This window comes from Grampus griseus, assembly GCF_964374135.1.
Source record: "Grampus griseus genome assembly, chromosome: X".
Classification (NCBI taxonomy): Eukaryota; Metazoa; Chordata; class Mammalia; order Artiodactyla; family Delphinidae; genus Grampus; species Grampus griseus.
In genome coordinates this window covers 127,208,944-127,232,632 of record NC_138999.1, presented here as the reverse complement: position 1 = coordinate 127,232,632, position 23,689 = coordinate 127,208,944, and the positions used below count along the sequence as shown (strand labels likewise).

At 45.1% G+C, this 23,689-nt stretch overlaps 1 protein-coding gene across 10 annotated transcripts in view; it reads right to left on the bottom strand.

The window, feature by feature from the left end:
* MTMR1 (myotubularin related protein 1) overlaps nucleotides 1–23,689 on the bottom strand; it is a 72,122-nt gene that overhangs the window by 21,833 nt on the left and 26,600 nt on the right. For 9 of the 10 annotated variants that reach the window (XM_082680879.1, XM_082680887.1, XM_082680882.1 and 6 more), the window contains 8 exons: nucleotides 23,558–23,652; nucleotides 23,057–23,164; nucleotides 15,774–15,875; nucleotides 15,372–15,455; nucleotides 14,217–14,366; nucleotides 13,220–13,408; nucleotides 5,894–6,079; nucleotides 4,998–5,204 (listed from right to left, as the gene is read on the bottom strand). In XM_082680879.1, coding sequence (XP_082537005.1) covers nucleotides 4,998–5,204; nucleotides 5,894–6,079; nucleotides 13,220–13,408; nucleotides 14,217–14,366; nucleotides 15,372–15,455; nucleotides 15,774–15,875; nucleotides 23,057–23,164; nucleotides 23,558–23,652 — 1,121 coding nt within the window. The remainder of the gene's footprint in view (nucleotides 1–4,997; nucleotides 5,205–5,893; nucleotides 6,080–13,219; nucleotides 13,409–14,216; nucleotides 14,367–15,371; nucleotides 15,456–15,773; nucleotides 15,876–23,056; nucleotides 23,165–23,557; nucleotides 23,653–23,689) is intronic. The other variant, XM_082680886.1, reaches the window with a different exon arrangement.

Here is a 23,689-nt window from a genome sequence, read left to right as displayed (position 1 = left end):
TCTTAGAAAAGCACAACCTTTCCAGACTGAACCAGGAAGAAACAGAAAATATAAACAGACCAATCACAAGCACTGAAATTGAAACTGTGATTAAAAATCTTCCAACAAACAAAAACCCAGGACCAGATGGCTTCACAGGTGAATACTGTGAAACATTTAGAGAAGAGCTAATACTTATCCTTCTCAAACTCTTCCAAAATATAGCAGAGGGAGGAACACATCCAAACTCATTCTACAAGACCACCATCACCCTGATACCCAAATCAGACAAAGATATCACAAAAAAGAAGACTACAGGCCAATATCACTGATGAACATAGATGCAAAAATCCTCAACAAAATACTAGCAAACAGAATCGAACAGCACATTAAAAGGATCATACACCATGATCAAGTGGGGTTTATCCCAGGAATGCAAGGATTCTGCAATATATGCAAATCTATCAATGTGATACACCATATTAACAAACTGAAGGAGAAAAACCATATGATCATCTCAACAGATGCAGAAAAAGCTTTCGACAAAATTCAACACCCATGTATGATAAAAACTCTTCAGAAAGTAGACACAGAAGGAACTTACCTCAACATAATAAAGGCCATATATGACAAACCCACAGCCAACATCATCCTCAGTGGTGAAAAACTGAAAGCATTTCCACTAAGATCAGGAACAAGACAAGGTTGCCCACTCACCACTATTATTCAACATACTTTTGGAAGTTTTAGCCACAGCAATCAGAGAAGAAAAAGAAATAAATGGAATCCAAATCAGAAAAGAAAAGTAAGACTGTCACTGTTTGCAGATGACATGATACCATACATAGAGAATCCTAAAGATGCTACCAGACTACTACTAGAGCTAATCAATGAATTTGGTAAAGTAGCAGGATACAAAATTAATGCACAGAAATCTCTTGCATTCCTATACACTAATGATGAAAATCTGAAAGAGAAATTAAGGAAACACTCCCATTTACTACTGCAACAAAAAGAAGAAAATACCTAGGAATAAACCTACCTAAGGAGACAAAAGACCTGTATGCAGAAAACGATAAGACACTGATGAAAGAAATTAAAGACGATACAAACAGATGGAGAGATATTCCATGTTCTTGGATTGGAAGAATCAACACTGTGAAATTGATTATACTCCCCAAAGCAATCTACTTTGATTGAGGTTCAATGCACTCCCTATCAAATTACCAATGTGGGCTTCCCTGGTGGTACAGCGGTTAAGAATATGCCTGCCAATGCAGGGAACACGGGTTTGAGCCCTGGTCTGGGAAGATCCTACATGCCGCGGAGCAACTAAGCCTGTACGCCACAACTACTGAGCCTGCACTCTAGAGCCTGTGAGCCAGAGCTACTGAAGCCCATGCATCTAGAGCCCATGCTCTGCAACAAGAGAAGCCACCGCAATGAGAAGCCTGTGAACCACAACCAACAGTAGCCCCCATTCACCACAACTAGAGAAAGCCCGTGAGCAGCAACAAAGACCCAGTGCAGCCAAATATAAATAAATAAAATAAATAAATTTGTTTAAAAAAAAAAAAACCTACCAACGGCATTTTTCACAGGACTAGAACAAAAAATTTTACAATTTATATGGAAACACAAAAGACCCCAAATAGCCAAAGCAATCTTGAGAAAGAAAAATGGAGCTGGAGGAATCAGGCTCCCTGACTTCAGACTATACTACAAAGCTACAGTAATCAAGATAATATGGTACTGGCACAAAAACAGAAATATAGATCAATGGAACAGGATAGAAAGCCCAGAGATAAACCCATGCATGTATGGTCACCTTATCTTTGATAAAGGAAGCAAGAATATACAGTGGAGAAAAGACAGCCTCTTCCATAAGTGGTGCTGGGAAAACTAGACAGCTACATGTAAAAGAATGAAATTAGAACACTCCCTAACACCATGCACAAAAATAAACTCAGAATGGATTAAAGACCTAAATGTAAGACTGGACACTATCAAACTCTTAGAGGAAAACATAGGCAGAACACTCTATGACATAAATCACAGCAAGATCCTTTTTGACCCACCTCCTAGACAAATGGAAATAAAACCAAAAATAAACAAATGGGACCTAATGAAACTTCAAAGCTTTTGCACAGCAAAGGAAACCATAAACAAGACCAAAAGACAACCCTCAGAATGGGAGAAACTATTTGCAAACGAAGCAACTGACAAAGGATTAATCTCCAAAATATACAAGCAGCTCAGTAGCAAAAATGCAAACAACCCAATCCCAAAATGGACTGAAGACCTAAAGACACATTTCTCCAAAGAAGATATACAGACTGCCAACAAACACGTGAAAGGATGCTCAAGATCACTAATCATCAGAGAAATGCAAATCAAAACTACAATGAGGTATCACCTCACACTGGTCAGAATGGCCATCATCAAAAAATCTACAAACAATAAATGCTGGAGAGGGTATGGAGGAAAGGGAACCCTCTTGCACTGTTGGTAGGAATGTATATTGGTAGAACCACTATAGAGAGCAGTATGGAGCTTCCTTAAAAAACTAAAAACGGAACTACGCTACGACCCAGCAATCCCACTACTGGGCATATACCCTGAGAAAACCATAATTCAAAAAGAGATATGTACCGCAATGTTCATTGCAGCACTGTTTACAATAGCCAGGACATGGAAGCAACTGAAGTGTCCATCGACAGATGAATGGATAAAGAAGATGTGGCACATATATTCAATGGAATATTACTCAGCCATGAAAAGTGAAACTGAGTTATTTGTAGTGAGGTGGATGGACCTAGAGTCTGTTGTACAGAGTGAAGTAAGTCAGAAAAACAAATACCGCATGCTAACACATATATATGGAATCTAAAAATAATAATAATGCTTCTGGAGAACCTCAGGACAGAACAGGAATAAAGACGCAGAGGTAGAGAATGGAGTTAAGGACACGAGGAGGGGGAAGGGTAAGCTGGGACAAAGTGAGAGAGTGGCATTGACTTATAAACACTATCAAATGTAAAATCGATAGCTAGTGGGAAGCAGCCACATAGCACAGGGAGGTCAGCTCGGTGTTTTGTGACCACCTAGAGGGGTGGGATAGGTAGGGTGGGAGGGAGGGAGATGCAAGAGGGAGGAGACATGGGGATGTTTTTATATGTATAACTGAATCACTTTGTGATACAGCAGAAACCAACACACCATTGTAAGCAATTATACTCCAATAAAGGTGTTTAAAAAAAAAGAAGAAGTTGGGGAGAGAGGGAGGACCAGAAGGTAGGAGGAAATTCAGAAGGTTGCAGCCACCTAGAAGCCAAGGGAAGAAAGTGTTTGCAGAAGAAGGGAGCAATGACCAGTATCAAATGCTCAGGCCAAATAGGAGAAGCACTTGGCAGAGTGGCAGCCATTGGTGACTGTGACAAGAGCAGTGGCAGGGCGAAGGTGCAGGGGCATGAGGAGGAAGCCTGGCTGAAGCGGGTTCAAGAGAGACCAGAAGGAGAGAAACAGTGAGAGCCAGAACAGACTAGTTTTGTGCAGATTTGTTGTAGTGGGGAGCAGATGTTCAGGGTGACACCTGGAGGGGGAAGTACAGTCAAGAGGGTTGGGTTTTAGGATGGGATAAGTAACAGCACGTTTCTATCAATGGAAACGATCAAGGGGAGAGGGGAGATGGAGGCAGGAACCACCCATGAGCCGGATGACGGGACAGGTGGGCAAGGAGAGAAATTGGCTTCAGGTAGGAGCTCATCCACAGAAACTCGAGGGAAGGAATAGTAGACAGACCCAGTGGGTGAGTGACTGCAGGCTTGAAACCCCTGCCTGAAGGTTGGCTGTACCCTCAATAGCTGGGTGACCTTGGCAGATAGCTCATACTCAGTTTCCCCATCTATCCATGGTAGCATCTGCCTCGCAAGGTCACTAGAAGATTAAAACTGGAGGATACACGTAACTGAGCACCACTGTGTGTCCAGCACTGTTGAAGTCCTAACCCTCAGTACCACAGAATGTGAGTGCATTGGGAGAGAATCACATCCTTAAAGGCCCTAAGTTGAAATGAGGCTGTTCCAGTCTGACTCATGTTCTTATAAGAAGAGGAAGTCTGGACACAGAGAGACACCAGGGACGTGTGCACACAGAGGAAAGGCCACGTGAGGACACAGCAAGAAGGCAGCCGTCTGCAAGCCAAGGAGAGAGCCATCAGGAGAAACCAACCCTGTCAGAACCTTGATCTTGGACTTCCAGCCCCCAGAATGATGAGACAATAAATTTCTGTTGTTTAAGCCACCCAGTCTTATGGTACTTTGTATGGCAAAATCTGGTACACCAATGTTCACAGCAGCATTATTCACAATCACCAACAGATGGAAATAACCCAAGTGTCCACCAACAGGTGAATGGATAAACAAAATGCAGTATATCCACACAATGGAATACCACTCAGCCATGAAAAGGAATTACTGATAAAATTTGATAGGTTCTGTAAGATGCATAAACCTTGAGAACATTGTGCTTAGTGAAATAAGCCTGTCGCAGCGAGACAAATATTGTGTGAGTCCACTTATGTCAGGGAGATGGAAAGCACATTAGTGGTCTCCAGGGGCTGGTGGGAAGAGGGAAATGAGGCGTGACTACTTAATATGTACAGGGTGTCCTTTTGGGGGTGATGAAATGTTTTGGAACTAGATAGAGATGGTGGTTGCACAACACTGAATGCACTAAATGCCGTGGAACTATATACTTTAAGATGGTTAATTCTATGTTATATGAATTTTACCTTAATTCTTTACAAAAATAAAGGCATACCTACGTGGGAAAAAAAAAAAAGATTGCCCTGCCAGGAACATACAATGCTGAGGTCCATGGCATTCTCTTATGGCAATTCAGGTCTCACACAGAGCACAAAGCCGTCTCGTGTGTGTGTGTGTGTGTGTGATGTGTGATACAAATATGCATATGATATAGCAAAATAATGAAGCGTGCACCTCACTGTCTCAACTTACCAGTGCAAACCTATGTCCAAAGCTTATCCACTCCTTTTCTATGAGAGCCTCGAATCCTTTAATGGTGCGGTAATAACTGTCCAACATCAGCATGGCCAGAGACGTCAGCTGGGATGTTCGGTCCCAACCGTCGCTGCAGTGCACCACCACCGAGGTTTTCCCAGATTCTATTTTATCAGCAATTCTTACTGCCCCAGCAAGAAGCATCTTCAGAAAAGAAGGCACATTAAACCAGGCTACATTTAATTTCTATTACAGCAAAAAGAATTCTGTGGAGAACACTGGAAGTTCAGGTCAATGAACCAAACAAGAATGCAATCAATTTAAGAATCACTAGGAAACATTAGTATCTGGAGGGAAAAAAGAGAAACTTACACTAAGAAAAAAACTACAGTAGTAAATAGGGTCCTTTATCAAAGGGCCACAAAGTACTTTAAAAACCTGATCTGAGGGCTTCCCTGGTGGCGCAGTGGTTGAGAGTCTGCCTGCCGATGCAGGGGATGCGGGTTCATGCCCCGGTCCGGGAGGATCCCGCATGCCGCGCAGCGGCTGGGCCCCGTGAGCCATGGCCGCTGAGCCTGTGCGTCCGGAGCCCGTGCTCCGCAACGGGGGAGGCCACAACGGTGAGAGGCCCGCATACCGCAAAAAAAAAAAAAAAAAACCTGATCTGAGGCAAGCATTATTGCTTTCTGTTATGTCACAACCCGCCCCCCCCAACAAAGACCACAGTTTGGATGCTGCCCATGGAAACTATGAAAGCCCAAGTACGCAGCAAAGATGCATTCATTTGCAATGCTAAGAAACCATCCAGATAGACAGACAGACAGATAGCTTTATGGCCCAGCTGCAGAGAAATCTTAAGCAGAAAGCACGTAAAGGATGGGCCCTCTCTGTACCCGAATGTACTCCAGCCAGTGCGTCCCGTCCACGTTGGACAGCCACCGCGCCTCCTCGATGGCCGGGTACGCGATCTCCTTCAGTTTTCGCAGCGACTCTCTCATCACGTGAATGTTGTGGATCTCCAGGAACACGAGTTCTGCGTTTGGGTATGCACTTTCACTTTCATAGCCCCCACCCTTTGCCTGTGAAAACAAAAGATATATGTCACTTCATCTGAGTTAACTTTTCTGTTCTTTCTAGTTTTAACCAGATAGAGACCATTAAAGAAGCGACAAACTCATCTGTTTATAATAAGCCTCCTACATCCTTGTATGAGTTTCCCATGGCTGTTGGAACAGAGTACCACAATCTGAGTGGCTTAAAGTGACAGAAATTTCTCCTCTCTCAGTTCTAGAGGCTGGAAGTCCAAAATCAAGGTACTGGCAGGGCCGTGTTCCCTCAGAACCCTCTTGGGGAGGACCCTTCTTTGCCTCTTCCAGCTTCTGGTGGCCCCAGGTGTTTCTGGTTTATAGATACGTTAATCTCTGCCCCATCTTCACATGGCCTTCTCCTTGTGTCTGTATCTCTTCTTATAAGGACACCAGTCAGACTGGATTAGGACCCATCCTAATTCCATACGACTTCATCTTAACTTGATTACATTTGCAAAGACCCTATTTCAAATCAGGGCCACAGTCACAGGTGCCAGGAGTTAGGGCTTCAACACATTTTTTTTTTAACGGAAACACAGTTCAACCCACAACAATCTTCCATCACCCATCATCAGTTTTGAAAACGATTAACAACTGGATCTTACACAAGGTGAATTGGGTTCTAAAACGTTCTACCATATATCTGAATAAAAAAGTTGTACTGTGGACTTCCCTGGTGATGCAGTGGTTAAGAATCCGCCTGCCAATGCAGCGGACACGGGTTCGAGCCCTGGTCCGGGAAGATCCCACATGCCGCGGAGCAAGTAAGCCTGTTCGCCACAACTACTGAGCCTGTGCTCTAGAGCCCACGAGCCACAACTACTGAGCCATGTGCCACAGATACTGAAACCCACGCACCACGACTACTGAAGCCCACGCGCTTAGAGCACGTGCTCTGCAACAAGATCAGCCACCACAATGAGAAGCCCGCGCACTGCAACAAAGAGTAGCCCCCACTCACTGCAACTAGAGAAAGCCCGTGTGCTGCAACGAAGACCCAACGCAGCCAAAAATATAAATAAATAAATAAATATTTTAAAAAATAAAGTTGTACTACCACAAAACTTCTATATAAAACAATTTGTAAATTCCAAACAGTGAGATTTATTTAAGTAATTTAAGTAAAATAAAATGCAAATGTAACAAAAAAGGGGGATACGGCTCACCCCTTGGTAATCTCATAACAAAATCTGGTCTACAATTAGCTTATATTTTGCAGAAGTCAACATCCAAGACACATCTGTTATGAGAATATAGAGAAATTGAAACCCTAATACATTGCTGGTAGAAATTTAAACTGTACAGTCTCTGTGGAAAACAGTCTGATGGTTCCTCAAAAAGTTAAACATGGAACTACCATCTGGTACAGAAATTCCAACTCCTGCACAACTAAAATCAGGTATTCACATGAAAACTTGTACACAAAAAATCATAGCAGGAATATCCACAACAGGGATCAGGTGGAAGCAACGCAAATGTCCATCAATGAATGAGCGGATAAACTGTGCTGTATCCATACAATGGACTATTTTTCGGCCACACAAAGGCATGGAGTACTGATACATGCTACAGTATGGAGGAACCGCAGAAACATCACGCCAAGCGAAAGCAGCCAGGCACATAAAACCACACAGTGTATGACTCTATTTATATGAAGTGTCCAGAAGAAGGAAATCTACATGGAAAGTAAATTAGTGGTTGACAGGGGTTGGGGACAGGGGTTGGGGAGAGTGGAGGATGGGCGGCGACTGCCAGTGGGCACAGGGTTTCCATCTGGGGCTATGGAAGCGTTCTGGAATGAGATAGTGGTGACTGTCTCACAACGCTGTGAATAGACTAGAAGGCATTGAACTGTAAACTGTGGACTGGTTTCTGGAGGAGGAACAGAGCCCTGGGCTTTGAGTGGTGGAACTGTCTCGGGAGCAGGACGCAGAGCTCTGGAGCACGGAAGAGGGGCAGGGCGGTGGCTCTGGGGACGGCGTCCAGGGCTCAGGGACGGCGTGTGTGGTGAGGAGAGCAGTCAGGTCCAGAGCCTGCGGAAAGCCGACATTTAGGGAATGCAGAGCAAAAGAGACTGAGGAGAGCGGCCAAAGACTGGAGGATAAAGAGAAAAGGGAAGAGAGTCTTTCAAAAAGGAGACGGTACTCACTGTGTCAAAAGCTCGCGAGGTCGTGACAAGAAGGTACTCGGCGGCCTTACCATGAAGAGTCCAGGCCAAGACGGGCACGGGGGTAGGGGAACGGCGGAGCCAGCTGCGAGGGGACGGGGACGGGGACTCCGGGGAGGGCTTATCTGCACAGCTGGGACAGACTTCACGGGAAGGAGTGGGCACAAGAGCAGGGTGGGCTGAGCTGGCAGGGGGTCAGGGGAGGACGCAGCGGGGAGGCCACCCTAGTTTCCGGGCTGTGGAGGTAGGGACGGGGTGGGGGGCAGTTCCCGTCTGAGGCTGGGTGTGTTCTGTGCAGAAGGGTCGAGGACGAAGGGCGTGGGGCAGGGCCATCCAGGAGAGAAAGAGTTGTAAAGGGCTGACCCAGCCCCTGGAGGGCCCAGGAGAGGCAGGGAGCCTGGCAGGAGCCTGGGGCCCGGGGCCGGAGCCTGGGGTCCTGCTCGGCGGCCCGGGTGTGGGCCTGGGGTGGGTGGGCAGGGAGGTGGGGGTGGGGGAGTGTGCCCCGAGCCCGTGCCACAGCCATGCCGGGGGACCGGAGCCCAGCCACCGGGGGCGGAGCAGGGGCCGAGGACCTGCTCGAGCTCAGGAGCCGCAAACACGATTGGCAGGGAAAGAAGAGAATGTCGTCATCGGGTCTGGATGCGCCTGTCCTCTGGCCGGTACAGGATGACGTGAGGCGCTCTCGCTCAACAGAACACTCTGAACACAAACTGTGGCCAAAGTAGCCTAGAGCTTGGTCCTGCCTGTGTGGCAGGATGATGTTTTCATAAATGATATCCTCGGTGCCCACTGAAGACACTGCTGGCCGAGGGGTTAAAGGCACAGGCTTTGGTGGCACGCAGCATGGGTTCGTCATCCCAGGTCTGCCACTCAAGTAGCTATGGGTCCTCACCATCTCTCTGAGCCCAGCTTTCTCACCGGAAAGACTCCAGGGGCTCACTGTGGGGATTAAATACTAACTAAATAAACGATCTTAATGAACGCTAATCCGTGCAAGGCTCGGTGCACGCCCCCCATACTCGGGCACTGATGTATTATAACCTCTCCCAGCACCTACCTCGAAAAGCCCCGAGCTGGGCAGGGACCCCTGAGGGAGACCTGAGGCTGGGGCAGAGGCCCCACACCCAGAAAGCACTTCAGCACGGAGGGCGTGCGTGCTCAGGGCTGGTGTTAACCAGGAGAATGTAGTTAAAGCCAGTTTGTTGCCTGGAAACTGATTACTAAAGCTCCAAACAAGACAAATGACAATCAGAAAATGGGCTCATGGGAGAAAAAGGGCATGAGTGCCTACTCCGTGCTAGGACAGAGAGCAGGCGCCCGGAGGGCTGGAGACAGAGGAGGGGGAAGGAGGGGGAGAAGGGGCCCCACCTATACCCCAGCAGGAACAGGGGCAGGGGGCTCAGAAAGTTCTGAAAGACTCGAACCTGCTGGCCAGGCCTCTCTCTATGGGGGCAAAGCAGGGTTCCAGAAGGAAGCCAGCGATGTTTGGACACTGTTCCCCACTGGCCCCCAAGTCCCCAAGGATCAGCTCATAGCAGCAGTGGCGGCAGGGCCATCCTCAACCCTCAGGGAGAAGAAAGCCTAACACCGCTTGGGACGGAGGCAGCTGAAGGATGGACTCGGGTTCGTGATTTCAAGCCAGCTGCTCAGCACCTGGTGAAGGCCCGCCAGGATGCCGATCCTAGGCAGCAGGGAGGATTCCCAGGTGAGAAAAGCAAAGCCTCAGAGAGGGCTGGCAACTCCCAAAGGCCAAAGGCAGCAAGTGGCAGGACAGGTTTCCCATGCCCTCAGACTCCGAAGTCCACACACCTCCCCCAAGACGTTGCAGACTGAGCGTTTGAATCCCCCGAAATTCCCATGTTGAAACCTGAATTCCCGATGGGATGGTGTTAGAACGTGTGGCCTCTGGGAAAGATTAGGTGATGAAGGAGGCGGCCTCACGATGGGATGAGTGCCCCTCCCAGAAGAGACGGCACAGAGCTTGCCCCTTTCTGCTCTGGCAGTGTGAGGACACAGCAAGAACGGGGCTGTCTACAGCCAGGAAGTGGGCTCTCACCACGCACTGAATCTGCTGGTGCCTTGATCTTAGACTTCCAGCTTCCAGAGCTTTGAGAAATAAATATTGCTGTTTATATGCTACCCAGCCTATGATATTTAGTTACAGCTGTCCAAGCTAAGACACCCCTCCCCCTAGTTCTCTCCTGGACACTCCTCCTCTCCTGGCATCTGGGACCTCTCCCTTCTTCTCTGCGGTCTCCTCCTGACCACCTGGAGCACCCTTTCCTTCACTGAGTTCCTCTCTTACCCTCCACAGACAGCATTTCAGGCAGTCTGGTGCCTGGCCCCGCCCACGTGGCCTAGGCTCCTTAGGTAACTTCATCCCCTCCCCTCCAAGGCTGCAACCTCCACTCGACCTCCAACCTGACCTTTTTCTGAGCTCCAGAGCTTTACTGTCCCCACACAGGCTCCTCAACTGCAACAGGTTAAAATGAAATTCCTTGCCTGCATCTTCACTTTCTCAAGAAGAAAGTTGACTTGAAACCCTCCATAATGGAGTCTGGACTTTTGAATTAACATACAATGCCACTCACCATCGGGTCCTCCATTGAGAGACGACCCCGCCCACCAGCCAGCAGCTCTTTGTTCCAGTCGGGGAGGAGAAGACCCAGAGACACAATGAGGGGGAGGCTGTGGGAAGACAGGGGCAGGGACTGGAGGGCGGTAGCCATGTGCACAGAGGAGCCACCAGAAGCCCAAAAACGCAGGGAATGGATCTCCCCGGAAGCCTTCAGAAGGAGCACAGTGCTGCCAGACGCCGGAACTGTGCGAGAATAAACGTGTGCTGTTTTAAGCCGCCAAGTTTGTGGCCATTGGTTCAGCACCTCAGGAAACTCACGCGCTGCCCATCTTTCTCCCCACCCTGGTCCTCTCCCAGCTTCCCCGACTCAGTAGCTGACACCACCACTCAGTGCCAGGCCAGACCCCGGGGCAGGGTGGGGCTAGCCTCTCAGCATCCTATACTGATACACCCAGCACTGTGCATTCTCCTCACCCAATTTCAATCCTTACGCAGCCCTCTACATGAGAGACTGTAGGGGAGACAGCTCCCCTGTTACAGAAGAGGCTTCTGGAGAGGTTAAGTAACTTGCTCAGGGTTCTATCGAGCACTAAGTGGCAGAGCAGGGAGGAAACCCCACATGTAACTGAACACAAAGCTGAGGGTTCTCACTACCCTGTCTCTTAGGCTGGTCTGGATACACTGAGGTTTTGTTACCTGGGAGACAGCCAAGAGGGGATGCCAACCAGACGACGGGATGGAAATCCCATCTGGACCTCAGGAGGGATCAGAGCATGATAGAAACTTGGGTGGCAAACTGAACACATAGGGAGTGTTGAGAATCAGGGCACTGGAGGAGATGGCCCAGCGAGACTGGGCAAAGGAGAAAAGAGGACCCCAGACTGGGTTCCAGGCGTGCTGCCATCTGCCAGTTGGGAAGAGGGAGAGGAAGCAGTGAAGGAGGCTGAGCCGGCCAGGGTACAGAGAGGGGGTGGTCCAGGGCAGAGATGTCATGAGAGTCAAGAGAATGGGGCCGTCCACTCCGGGTCAGTAGCAGAGATGGCAAACTTGACCCGAAAGCTTTCTCTGGGACAGGCACCCATGCAACTTCACATCCACCCCAGGAAGGAGGTGTGCTGCCGCTCCCAGTTCAGATGAGGGGATCGTGGTCTAGATAGAGGCAGTAACTGCCCACGGTCAGGTGCAAACAACCACGCTGCCTCCACGCTCCCGCGGAGCACGCTGCACGCCCCCCGCCACCCCGCCTCACGGTGGGGGCCGCTTGGCAGGCATGTGCCTCAAGGGCCATGGGTGCACCTGACGGCTTGTTTGCTCTTTGAAGTAAGAGGGAAGGGATCCTCCCGAGAGTGAGACGGGGGGGCGCAAGACGTTGGCTCTTTGGAGACTGTGGTCAACGATGGACTCATCAGTGAGCAAAGAAGGGGCACAAGCTGCCACGAGAAACAAAGACCCCCAAGCACTGCTTAGGGGGACACGGCGGGGGAACCCTCAGACACCCCCCCCCCGCTTGCCATTCTCATGAATGGCATGCTCTGGCGCACTGCTGAAGGGGCCTCGTGCTGTCTAGAGTGCCCTGCCCGTCTCATCCCGCTGATCACCCAGGGCCAGCTCAAACGCCACCTCCTCTGTGAAGCCTCGCCCAGCGGCACGAGCTCCCCCGGAACACCGAGCTGGCACCTCCTACATGTAGCCTCGTCTGTCCTGGTGTTTCCCCCAGCACCTTGTCCCTAGTACGTGCTCACTGCATGTTGATTACCCGAGCATCACCTTACAGGTAGGCATGAGATGCTAAGGGCTGTGGCCACCATCCTCATACCTGAGACTCCTTGTGGAGGGGTCAGGACTCTGACTGCCAGAGGCCTGCCTGCAGGACCACACTCTCAGCAAGTCATTTGCGGGAAACAGAAATGACGCCGTTCAGAGCCCTTCCCGTTGGAAAGCGGGTACTGGAGGCTTGACAGCACAGCCTGGGCCTCTTCAGCTGGTGGGGATCAGATGGGAGCTGGGTGCGGATGGCAACTTTGTGTATCTGCCTTGTTTCACATAGCTGACTCCAATCTAACAGAACTTCAGGCAGATATGAATTAATCAAGCAATCACCATAGTTCACAGGTTAAAGGGACTTCCAAGGGCCTCATGATCCTTTCATTAAAATACTTACTAGATTCTCTAGGCGATCATTCTCTTTCTGGGTCTTTACTTAATTAGTTCAGCAGACAGGATTGTGGAGGGGCAATGAGACGACAGGATTCCCAAGGGCTAGGGACCCAGGAGGCCCAGCTGTGGGCTACACCGCAAAAGTCCACCTTCCCTGGGCTATTTGAATGGCATGATGACTTACAAACAGTACAGGAGAAAAACTTCTGCAGCAGTATCAATAATGTACCTTGTTGGTGCTGGCGACCTTGTTTTGCCGGGCATCAAAGATGATGAGTTTGTGAGCCTGCGCATTAGCATCCATTATCGTTTGCAAGTACTTCTCATCTTCCTTGCAGCGTTTATCATTGGGACCCACAAGTGGCTGGCTGCAACGGGTAATCGTTGCCTGACTTTCTGGATGAATCCATGACAACACCTAGTGTTTGAAAGCCATAAATATGAGTACGGTCCTAAAGTAATACGTGCTCTATGACCAGGTAGCGAAAACAAGTTCTCTCCTCAAGCACAGCTGCTTCGGCATAGTTTCCTCAAAGGGGAGGAGTCAGCCTGAGGACAGCGTGATAGTGGCCCTGGGACTCAATGTTTGGGTCAGGCTGAAAGAAGTCTGACTAAATGAGCTCTAAGAATCCCCGTCTACCTTTAAAATTCTATGATTCTAAGAAAACCAGAGACTAAGTCAAACTATGACTGACATCAAGCCCCATTTCTATTTGATTGACTAGTTTTATTTTGTTTCCTAATTTAAAAACACCTTTGGATCTCAACCGTGGCATACGTGGCCATATGAGGACAAAGTAAATATACAGTCTCTTAATGAAATCTAAAGCTAAGCCCCCCAACCTCCCATTTTCCTCCAGCAGCCAAGTGACTCAGGGTTATACCAGAGCACAAACTCGGGTCTCAAAATCGTTCGCTCCCCGCTTCACTGTGGTGATAGAATCCTGGGTGTACACATATATCCAAACTCATCAGATTGTATCCATTAAACACATGGAGGTTTTTTATATACCAACAAAGTTGTTTAAAAAACTTCACCCCCTGCTGGCTGCTGTCTACTTTTGCAATGGTGCCCCTTCCAGTATAGGTAGAGCCTTGCACTCAGTATCTAAGAAAGAATGCATTTTCTCAAGGATGATTCACTAATTTTTTTCTGTCTTGCTTTTTTCCATGTTAGATCGAATACAGTACACGTTTATATCTACATGACAATGTTTATTACTTACTGGGATTCTGCCTTTTGCTCGAAACGCTGCCACTTTTGAAAGGTCGTCATCTTTTACACTAGTTGGCACGACAATGATGGCGGGGTAGGTGTCACAGAGCTCATAATTACTGTTTACTTTGGATATTTTCCAACTCTCATTTGGCAAGCCCTGCAGGGTGTCAGAGGAAAGTCAGGGGGTGGAGAGGAGCACACTTTTACACTTTCAAAAAGTACTAAGCATGAACCACATCCATTTCTTCTTTTCTTTTCTTTTTTTTTCAAAAATTTATTTATTTATTTTTTTGGCCATGGCATGTGGGATCTTAGTTCCCCGACCAGGGATCAAACCCGAGCCCTCTGCAGTGGAAGCGTGGAGTCTTAACCACTTGACCGCTAGGGAAGTCCCCATTTCTTATTTTCTACTAAAATCCATTTGTAATTCATTGTTCATTGCTACTTAAAAGTTTAAATATACATTTATTTGATATAACCCATTTCCTACCTAATTCATTAAAAAAAACCCTAATGAAGCATAATTTCCAAACATACTAAAACATGAAAATTGTATACTTGAATCCCAGTCGTATGCATTTCTTGTCATGTTTTCTATAACAAATGAGCATAGTGCTGTTCTTAAAAATACCCATGGAAGTCATTTAGAGAAGCAGAAAGTTCTTAAAAATGTCTAAAATAAGGAATATAAAATCACCATACCAAATATAAGGTGCAGGCAAAGAGTAAATGTCATGAAAATAACGTCTTGTTGGAATATCTTCAAACTAACAATGCACTACAGAGCTTCTAGGTATAGGAACACCTCATCAGACTGATGTAGCCATGCCATATACTTAAAATCTAACTTAAACCACTGGTTTTGATCCTTACTCATTCATTTGCTACCAGAATATGTAATAAAAACCATCCGGCTGGTTTGGTTTGTCAACCCCCGTCCCTGTACTCCACTTGCACTCTGGAAAAAGGAAGAACAAACAGTGCCATAACCAAAGGTTTGGTATGGGGAGAACGGACATCCAGAGCTGAAGAACCCACAAGCCAAGTGAGTTACACCCATGGACAACTTGTTTCAAAAGGTTTCTTCTCCACTACATTTCTACCCTTTTAGGAAAAACATGCTCAACCTATTATTTCCCGATTGATAAGCAACACACTTTACCTGTCTTTTATATTCAGATACTGGATCATAAATTTTCCATCCATTCACTGGAAATTTTTCTTTATAGTTGAATGCAAAGAGTGTCTGGATACAAAACCACAAAATACATATGTCAGCATTTCTTTGCTATGTCATATGCCTGCTATTAAAGCTTTTCATTCAGTTATGAGCTGAATGTATTAAGATTCCTACTTTAATCTGTAAATTTTGAAGCAACAAGTTGGCAGTTTTCTTCATCCTACACAGAACTGACAAATTTAAAATATTCTAATATTAGTTACCAACAGAGAGAAAACAGATAAAGGAAACCTCTGGAAGAAAGAACAGTTAAACATGAAATTTTTACACCTCTGTGAAGGCATTTAGACCCACACATAAAAAGATTTATCTTGGTGTACGTACCTGCCCATTGGAAAGAGGAAATGCATGTTTGTTGAGGTTATCAAATATCCCTAGTTTACTCTGTTCTTCCTGTTTATAAGCAAGTCGCAAGTTCCTCATATCCTGTTAAACAATTAGCAAAACTCGTTTATTCAACATGTATTGAGTACCTATGAAGTAGACACCACGCTATGAAGAGATAAATATTTTTATTCATTTCTCATGAAACATAGTCGGCCCTCCCTATCTGCAGGCTGCACATCCACAGATTCAACTAAGCATGGATCAAAAACACTGGGGGAAAAGTTCCAGAAAGTTCCAAAACACAAAACTTGAATTAGCAGAGTGCCAACAACTACCTACATAGCATTGACATTGTATTAGGTATTATAAATAATCTAGAGATAATGTAAAGTACACAGGAGGATGTGCGTAGGCTCTATACAAATACTAACGCCATTTTATGTAAGGAGAATTAAGCGCCCCAGATTTTGGTATTTGCTGGGGGGAGGGGGGTGTCCTGTAACCAATCACCAGTGGATACCGAGGCAATTCGCAAAGCACCTCCAACAAGATAATAAAAGATTAAGTGAGAAAATTGGAACAAAGGGGACGTGTTGGGGAAAAACCTCATCAGATGGAACCAAGAATAAGCTTAGTACATAAAAGACATGCCATCAAGTCCTGTGCACTTACTTGCTAAAGGTGTGCTATAGAATCAATCAGTTGTGGGCTTTAAGTTGCTAAAAGAGTCAATTATGGAATTCACACCATCCATCAAATAGAAATGCGACAGAGGTTTCTCCTCTGAACTCAAAGCAAGGACTCTGTGTCATGTATGGCCCTCACTGACTTCCTTACAGAAATTATAATGCTGTTTCTCAAGATCGGTTTCTGAAAGCACCCTGCCATGCAAGCTGCCAGCCAAAAGATCAAGTGGAAGTTTTCAGGAGCAATGCCAACGAGGTGGCTCTGACGGTGCAGTTTCTTCCTGGGACTGATCTGAGCACTACCCCCTGACCTTTCTAAACCTACGTCGTTAGCTAAACACAAAAATCTCATTCTTCTTTAACCTTACATCAAATTTGAAAATAAATATGACCACAAACAAATTAAACCAAGAGCAATTGGGGAAGTGAGGAAGTTACTGTTGTGATATTATTTCTAACAGCGAAAGAATGGAAATAGTAACTTAAATGTCCATAAATAAACAGGATCTGGCTAGAGATTACTACAAGCAACTGTATGCCAATAAAATGGACAACCTGGAAGAAATGGACAAATTCTTAGAAATGCACAACTTTCTGAGACTGAACGAGGAAGAAACAAAATATTAACAGACTAATCAGAAGCACTGAAATTGAAACTGTGATTAAAAATCTTCCAACAAACAGAAGCCCAGGACCAGGGCGCTTCCCAGGCGAATTCTATCAAACATTTAGAGAAGAACTAACACCTATCCTTCTCAAACTCTTCCAAAATATAGCAGAGGGAGGAACACTCCCAAACTCATTCTACAAGGCCACCATCACCCTGATACCAAAACCAGACAAAGAAGCCACAAAGAAAGAAAACTACAGGCCAATATCACTGATGAACATAGATGCAAAAATCCTCAACAAAATACTAGCAAACAGAATCGAACAGCACATTAAAAGGATCATACACCATGATCAAGTGGGGTTTATCCCAGGAATGCAAGGATTCTTCAATATACACAAATCAATCAATGTGATACACCATATTAACAAATTGAAGGAGAAAAACCATATGATCAGCTCAATAGATGCAGAGAAAGCTTTTGACAAAATTCAACACCCATTTATGATAAAAACCCTCCAGAAAGTAGACACAGAGGGAACTTACCTCAACATAATAAAGGCCATATATGACAAACCCACAGCCAACATCATCCTCAGTGGTGAAAAACTGAAAGCATTTCCACTAAGATCAGGAACAAGACAAGGTTGCCCACTCTCACCACTATTATTCAACATAGTTTTGGAAGTTTTAGCCACAGCAATCAGAGAAGAAAAGGAAATAAAAGGAATCCAAATCGGAAAAGAAGAAGAAAAGCTGTCACTGTTTGCAGATGACATGATACTACACACAGAGAATCCTAAAGATGCTACCAGAAAACTACTAGAGCTAATCAATGAATTTGGTAAAGTGGCAGGATACAAAATTAATGCACAGAAATCTCTGGCATTCCTATATACTAATGATGAAAAATCTGAAAGTGAAATCAAGAAAACACTCCCATTTACCATTGCAACAAAAAGCATAAAATATCTGGGAATAAACCTACCTAAGGAGACAAAAGACCTGTATGCAGAAACTTATAAGACACTGATGAAATTAATTAAAGATGATACAAAGAGATGGAGAGATATACCATGTTCTTGGATTGGAAGAATCAACATTGTGAAAATGACTCTACTACCCAAAGCAATCTATAGATTCAATGCAATCCCTATCAAACTACCACTGGCATTTTTCACAGAACTAGAACAAAAAATTTTGCAATTTGTATGGAAACACAAAAGACCCCGAATAGCCAAAGCAATCTTGAGAATGAAAGAAGGAACTGGAGGAATCAGGCTTCCTGACTTCAGACTATACTACAAAGCTACAGTTATCAAGACGGTATGGTACTGGCACAAAAACAGAAAGATAGATCAATGGAACAGGATAGAAAGCCCAGAGATAAACCCATGCACATATGGACACCTTATCTTTGATAAAGGTGGCAGTAATGTACAGTGGAGAAAGGACAGCCTCTTCAATAAGTGGTGCTGGGAAAACTGGACAGGTACATGTAAAAGTATAAGATTAGATCACTCCCTAACACCATACACAAAAATAAGCTCAAAATGGATTAAAGACCTAAATGTAAGGCCAGACACTATCAAACTCTTAGAGGAAAACATAGGCAGAACACTCTATGACATAAATCACAGCAAGATCCTTTCTGACCCACCTCCTAGAGTAATGGAAATAAAAACAAAAATAAACAAATGGGACCTAATGAAACTTCAAAGCTTTTGCACAGCAAAGGAAGACCAAAAGACAACCCTCAGAATGGGAGAAAATATTTGCAAATGAAGCAACCGACAAAGGATTAATCTCCAAAATTTACAAGCAGCTCATGCAGCTCAATAACAAAAAACCAAACAACCCAATCCAAAAATGGGCAGAAGACCTAAATAGACATTTCTCCAAAGAAGATATACAGACTGCCAACAAACACATGAAAGAATGCTCAACATCATTAATCATTAGAGAAATGCAAATCAAAACTACAATGAGATATCATCTCACACCGGTCAGAATGGCCATCATCAAAAAATCTAGAAACAATAAATGCTGGAGAGGGTGTGGAGAAAAGGGAACACTCTTGCACTGCTGGTGGGAATGTGAATTGGTTCAGCCACTATGGAGAACAGTATGGAGGTTCCTTAAAAAACTACAAATAGAACTACCATATGACCCAGCAATCCCACTACTAGGCATATACCCTGAGAAAACCAAAATTCAAAGAGTCATGTACCAAAATGTTCATTGCAGCTCTATTTACAATAGCCCGGAGATGGAAACAACCTAAGTGCCCATCATCGGATGAATGGATAAAGAAGATGTGGCACATATATACAATGGCATATTACTCAGCCGTAAAAAGAAACGAAATTGAGCTATTTGTAATGAGGTGGATAGACCTAGAGTCTGTCATACAGAGTGAAGTAAGTCAGAAAGAAAAAGACAAATACCATATGCTAACACATATATATGGAATTTAAGAAAAAAAAATGTCATGAAGAACCTAAGGGTAAGGCAGGAATAAAGACGCAGACCTCCTAGAGAACGGACTTGAGGTTATGGGGAGGGGGAAGGGTGAGCTGTGACAGGGTGAGAGAGAGTCATGGACATATACACACTAACAAACGTAGTAAGGTAGATAGCTAGTGGGAAGCAGCCGCATGGCACAGGGATATTGGCTCGGTGCTTTGTGACCGCCTGGAGGGGTGGGATAGGGAGGGTGGGAGGGAGGGAGACGCAAGAGGGAAGACATATGGGAACATATGTTTATGTATGACTGATTCACTTTGTTATAAAGCAGAAACTAACACACCATTGTAAAGCAATTATACCCCAATAAAGATGTTTAAAAAAAAAAAAAAAAAGACAGCCTCTTCAATAAGTGGTGCTGGGAAAACTGGACAGCTACATGTAAAAGAATGAAATTAGAACACTCCCTAACACCATGCACAAAAATAAACTCAGAATGGATTACAACCTAAATGCAAGGCCAGACACTATCAAACTCTTAGAGGAAAACATAGGCAGAACACTCTATGACATAAATCACAGCAAGATCCTTTCTGACCCACCTCCTAGAGTAATGGAAATAAAAACAAAAATAAACAAATGGGACCTAATGAAACTTCAAAGCTTTTGCACAGCAAAGGAAACCATAAACAAGACCAAAAGACAACCCTCAGAATGGGAGAAACTATTTGCAAATGAAGCAACTGACAAAGGATTAATCTCCAAAATTTACAAGCAGCTCATGCAGCTCAATATCAAAAAAACAAGCAGCCCAATCCAAAAAATGGGCAGAAGACCTAAATAGACATTTCTCCAAAGGATATACAGACTGCCAACAAACACGTGAAAGAATGCTCAGTATCATTAATCATTAGAGAAATGCAAATCAAAACTACAATGAGATATCATCTCACACCAGTCAGAATTGCCATCATCAAAATATCTACAAACAATAAATGCTGGAGAGGGTGTGGAGAAAAGGGGACCCTCTTGCACTGTTGGTGAGAATGTAAATTGATACAGCCACTATGGAGAACAGTATGGAGGTTCCTTAAAAAACTAAAAATAGAACTACCATACAACCCAGCAATCCCACTACTGGGCATATACCCTGAGAAAACCATAATTCAAAACAAGTCATGTACCACAATGTTCATTGCAGCTCTATTTACAATAGCCAGGACATGGAAGCAACCTAAGTGTCCATCGACAGATGAATGGATAAAGAAGATGTGGCACATATATACAATGGAATATTACTCAGCCATAAAGAGAAATGGAATTGAGTTATTTGTAGTGAGGTGGATGGACCTAGAGCCTGTCATACAGAGTAAAGAAAGTCAGAAAGAGAAAAACAAATACCATATGCTAACACATATATATAGAACCTGAAAAAAAAAATGGTCATGAAGAACCTAGGGGCAAGACGGGAATAAAGACACAGACCTACTAGAGAATAGACTTGAGGACACGGGGAGGGGGAAGGGTAAGCTGGGACAAAGTGAGAGAGTGGCATGGAGATATATACACTATCAAATGTAAAACAGCTAGCTAGTGGGAAGCAGCCGCATAGCACAGGGAGATCAGTTTGGTGCTTTGTGACCACCTAGAGGGTTGGGATAGGGAGGGTGGGAGGGAGGGAGACGCAAGAGGGAAGAGATATGGGGATATATGTATATGTATAGCTGATTCACTTTGTTATAACGCAGAAACTAACACACCACTGTAAAGCAATTATACTCCAATAAAGATGTTAAGATAAATAAGTAAATAAATAAAAAATAAACAGGGTCTGGCTAAATGTACTACAGTACCACTAATGGAATACTACAGAACTGTTAGAAACAAGAAGCAGCTCGTTATATACTGCTCTTAAGGAGACACAAGGTACATGGTTAAGGGAGGGGGAAAGGGGCAGGACAGTGTATATAATATACAACCATTCACATTTTCAAATACATACTTGTGTGCATAGGCCATCTGTGGAAACTGGTAACAGTGTGTGGCTGCAGGGAGCAGATCAGGGTGGCTGGGTGTTGGGTGGAGGGAAACTTACTTTTTACTACACTCAGTGTTTGTACTTTTTGAATTGCATATCACCTGTTTAAGCACGGCCCTGGTAATTCTAGGCTGGAAAACATTTTAAAGAAGCTATTAGCAAAAACTCACCCCAGCCACAAGAAATACCATAGGAAAACAGCCACAGGACATCTGCCTAAGTAACATTAGGTTCCTGCTGTGCCCTCCCTCCAAGCTTCTGTGGCTACACACGTGCCAGCTCACTGACTGAGCTGACTTGCTATTTAGGATTGCTCAGAGGGAAAGGCATTACAAGCAAAGGAAACAGCACGTGTGAAGCCCCAGGAGTTTGTGTGGGGTGGGGATTGGGGGTACAGGCAAGTGTGCACAACTCTAGGAACCTGGATGGCAAGAACAAGGGGAGGGTGGCTGGAGAGGGAGCTGCCGAGGAAAGGAAGTCCGGCTCACACCGCGGGGTCTCTGTAAGCTTTTCCTGCAGCCCAAGGGTAATGGGCAGCTAGTGAAGAGTTCTGAGTAGGGAAATGACCTGTTCCAGAATTACAGAATTGATCAAACCCCCCCTCTGGTTTCAGTTCTGCAACGGCTTCGCACTGCTCTGCGTGCGGCGCCCTGGACTGAGAATCAGGACAGCAGTGATTGGTCCTAGGGGAGGACTGCCGTGTGGTGCCCAAGGTGAGCCTAGTAAAAGCCAGCAGATTCCCGACCTGGCACAGTAAAGGGTTATTTGAAAAAGTGGATTCAACTGCAGTCTAGGGCCAACCAGAGGAAGGTCTCCACAGAGATTTGATCAAAGCAAACAGACTGCCAGGAATCTAATCCAAACCCCAAGCTGGGAAGGGACCTTGATGACGCTCTAGGCAGGATCTCTTGCCTGGTATTTCAGGTGGGTTTGTTAATAAACTGTATTCCATGAGGCAAAGTCATTGGGAATAAAACATCAGTTAAGGCGGTTCTTAAACGACTAGTCCTCGTCAAAGCTGTCACACAAATTTTACTTAACCCTTGGAGGAAGGGGCGAAAACCAAAAATAAGCAGGGCTCAGTGCAAATTCCAACATAGCCAAGAAACTTAACTGTGTTTTTAATCACAGAATTTATGAATATTGTCCCTTTGGGAAGTCTCTGACTGAAGACTCGTCTTATCAGGACAAACTGGAAAAAATATTGATCTCTGCTTTCCACTTGATTTCTCTGAAATGTAACAAATATCGTCACCGGCTAGGTTACAGGTCCATGTTAATTAGAACACTTCAATGGAAAAGAAGCGGTTTACTACCATGGCTTATATAATGGTCTGAATTGGCTGATGAAAGGTTGAAGAGGTCTGGGTCCTGAAAACATCTGAGTCACTAACGGCCAAATTACTCTTACTGTGCAAAGGCTGTGAAGAAGTTCCAAGCTACCCGCCCCCTCTAAGTTTCTCTCATGTCTGGACCGTACCTTGCACATGATCTCTATGCCACAAGAGTTGTCTCCATGGCTCTGCACTCCTATCTTCTCAACTCTGCTGATCACTCCCAGGGGGACGTCGAGGACGAAATGCGGGTCCTGGGTTCACAAATTAACATGAATGCCAATGAGTGTCGGCTAACAGAGCTTTCCCACCTTAAGTCTTCGCTGCCTTAAAACACCTTTGCTTACTTCGCATTTCCTCTTGGTCCTGGCTAAGACACCAAAGTCTGATTTATAACCTGCTTTGTGAAGTAGACACTGAGACTACAATTAAACAACCCCCTCACCCCCAGCGCAGGTGGAAGTGCTACTTTAACAGCCCTTTTTGTTTTTAAGATACAAAATCTGCTTGCAAATGCACACATCTTAAAACTGACCCTCTGCTTCTCTCAGGGTGATGGCATTTCAGGATACTATTTACTGTATTCTTTATTGTTTACTTTCTTCTGCAGTTATTTTAAAAAATAAAGCACACTTTTAAATACTCACTCTCTCTACATTCTTGAAGTACATCTTAAAGTCTGTCACTGTCAGGGTGCCACTCACTGCTCCCACAAATGGGCAGATATACATGACATCTTTCACTGAAAGAAAAAACCCAAAATATCATCTACTGCCATT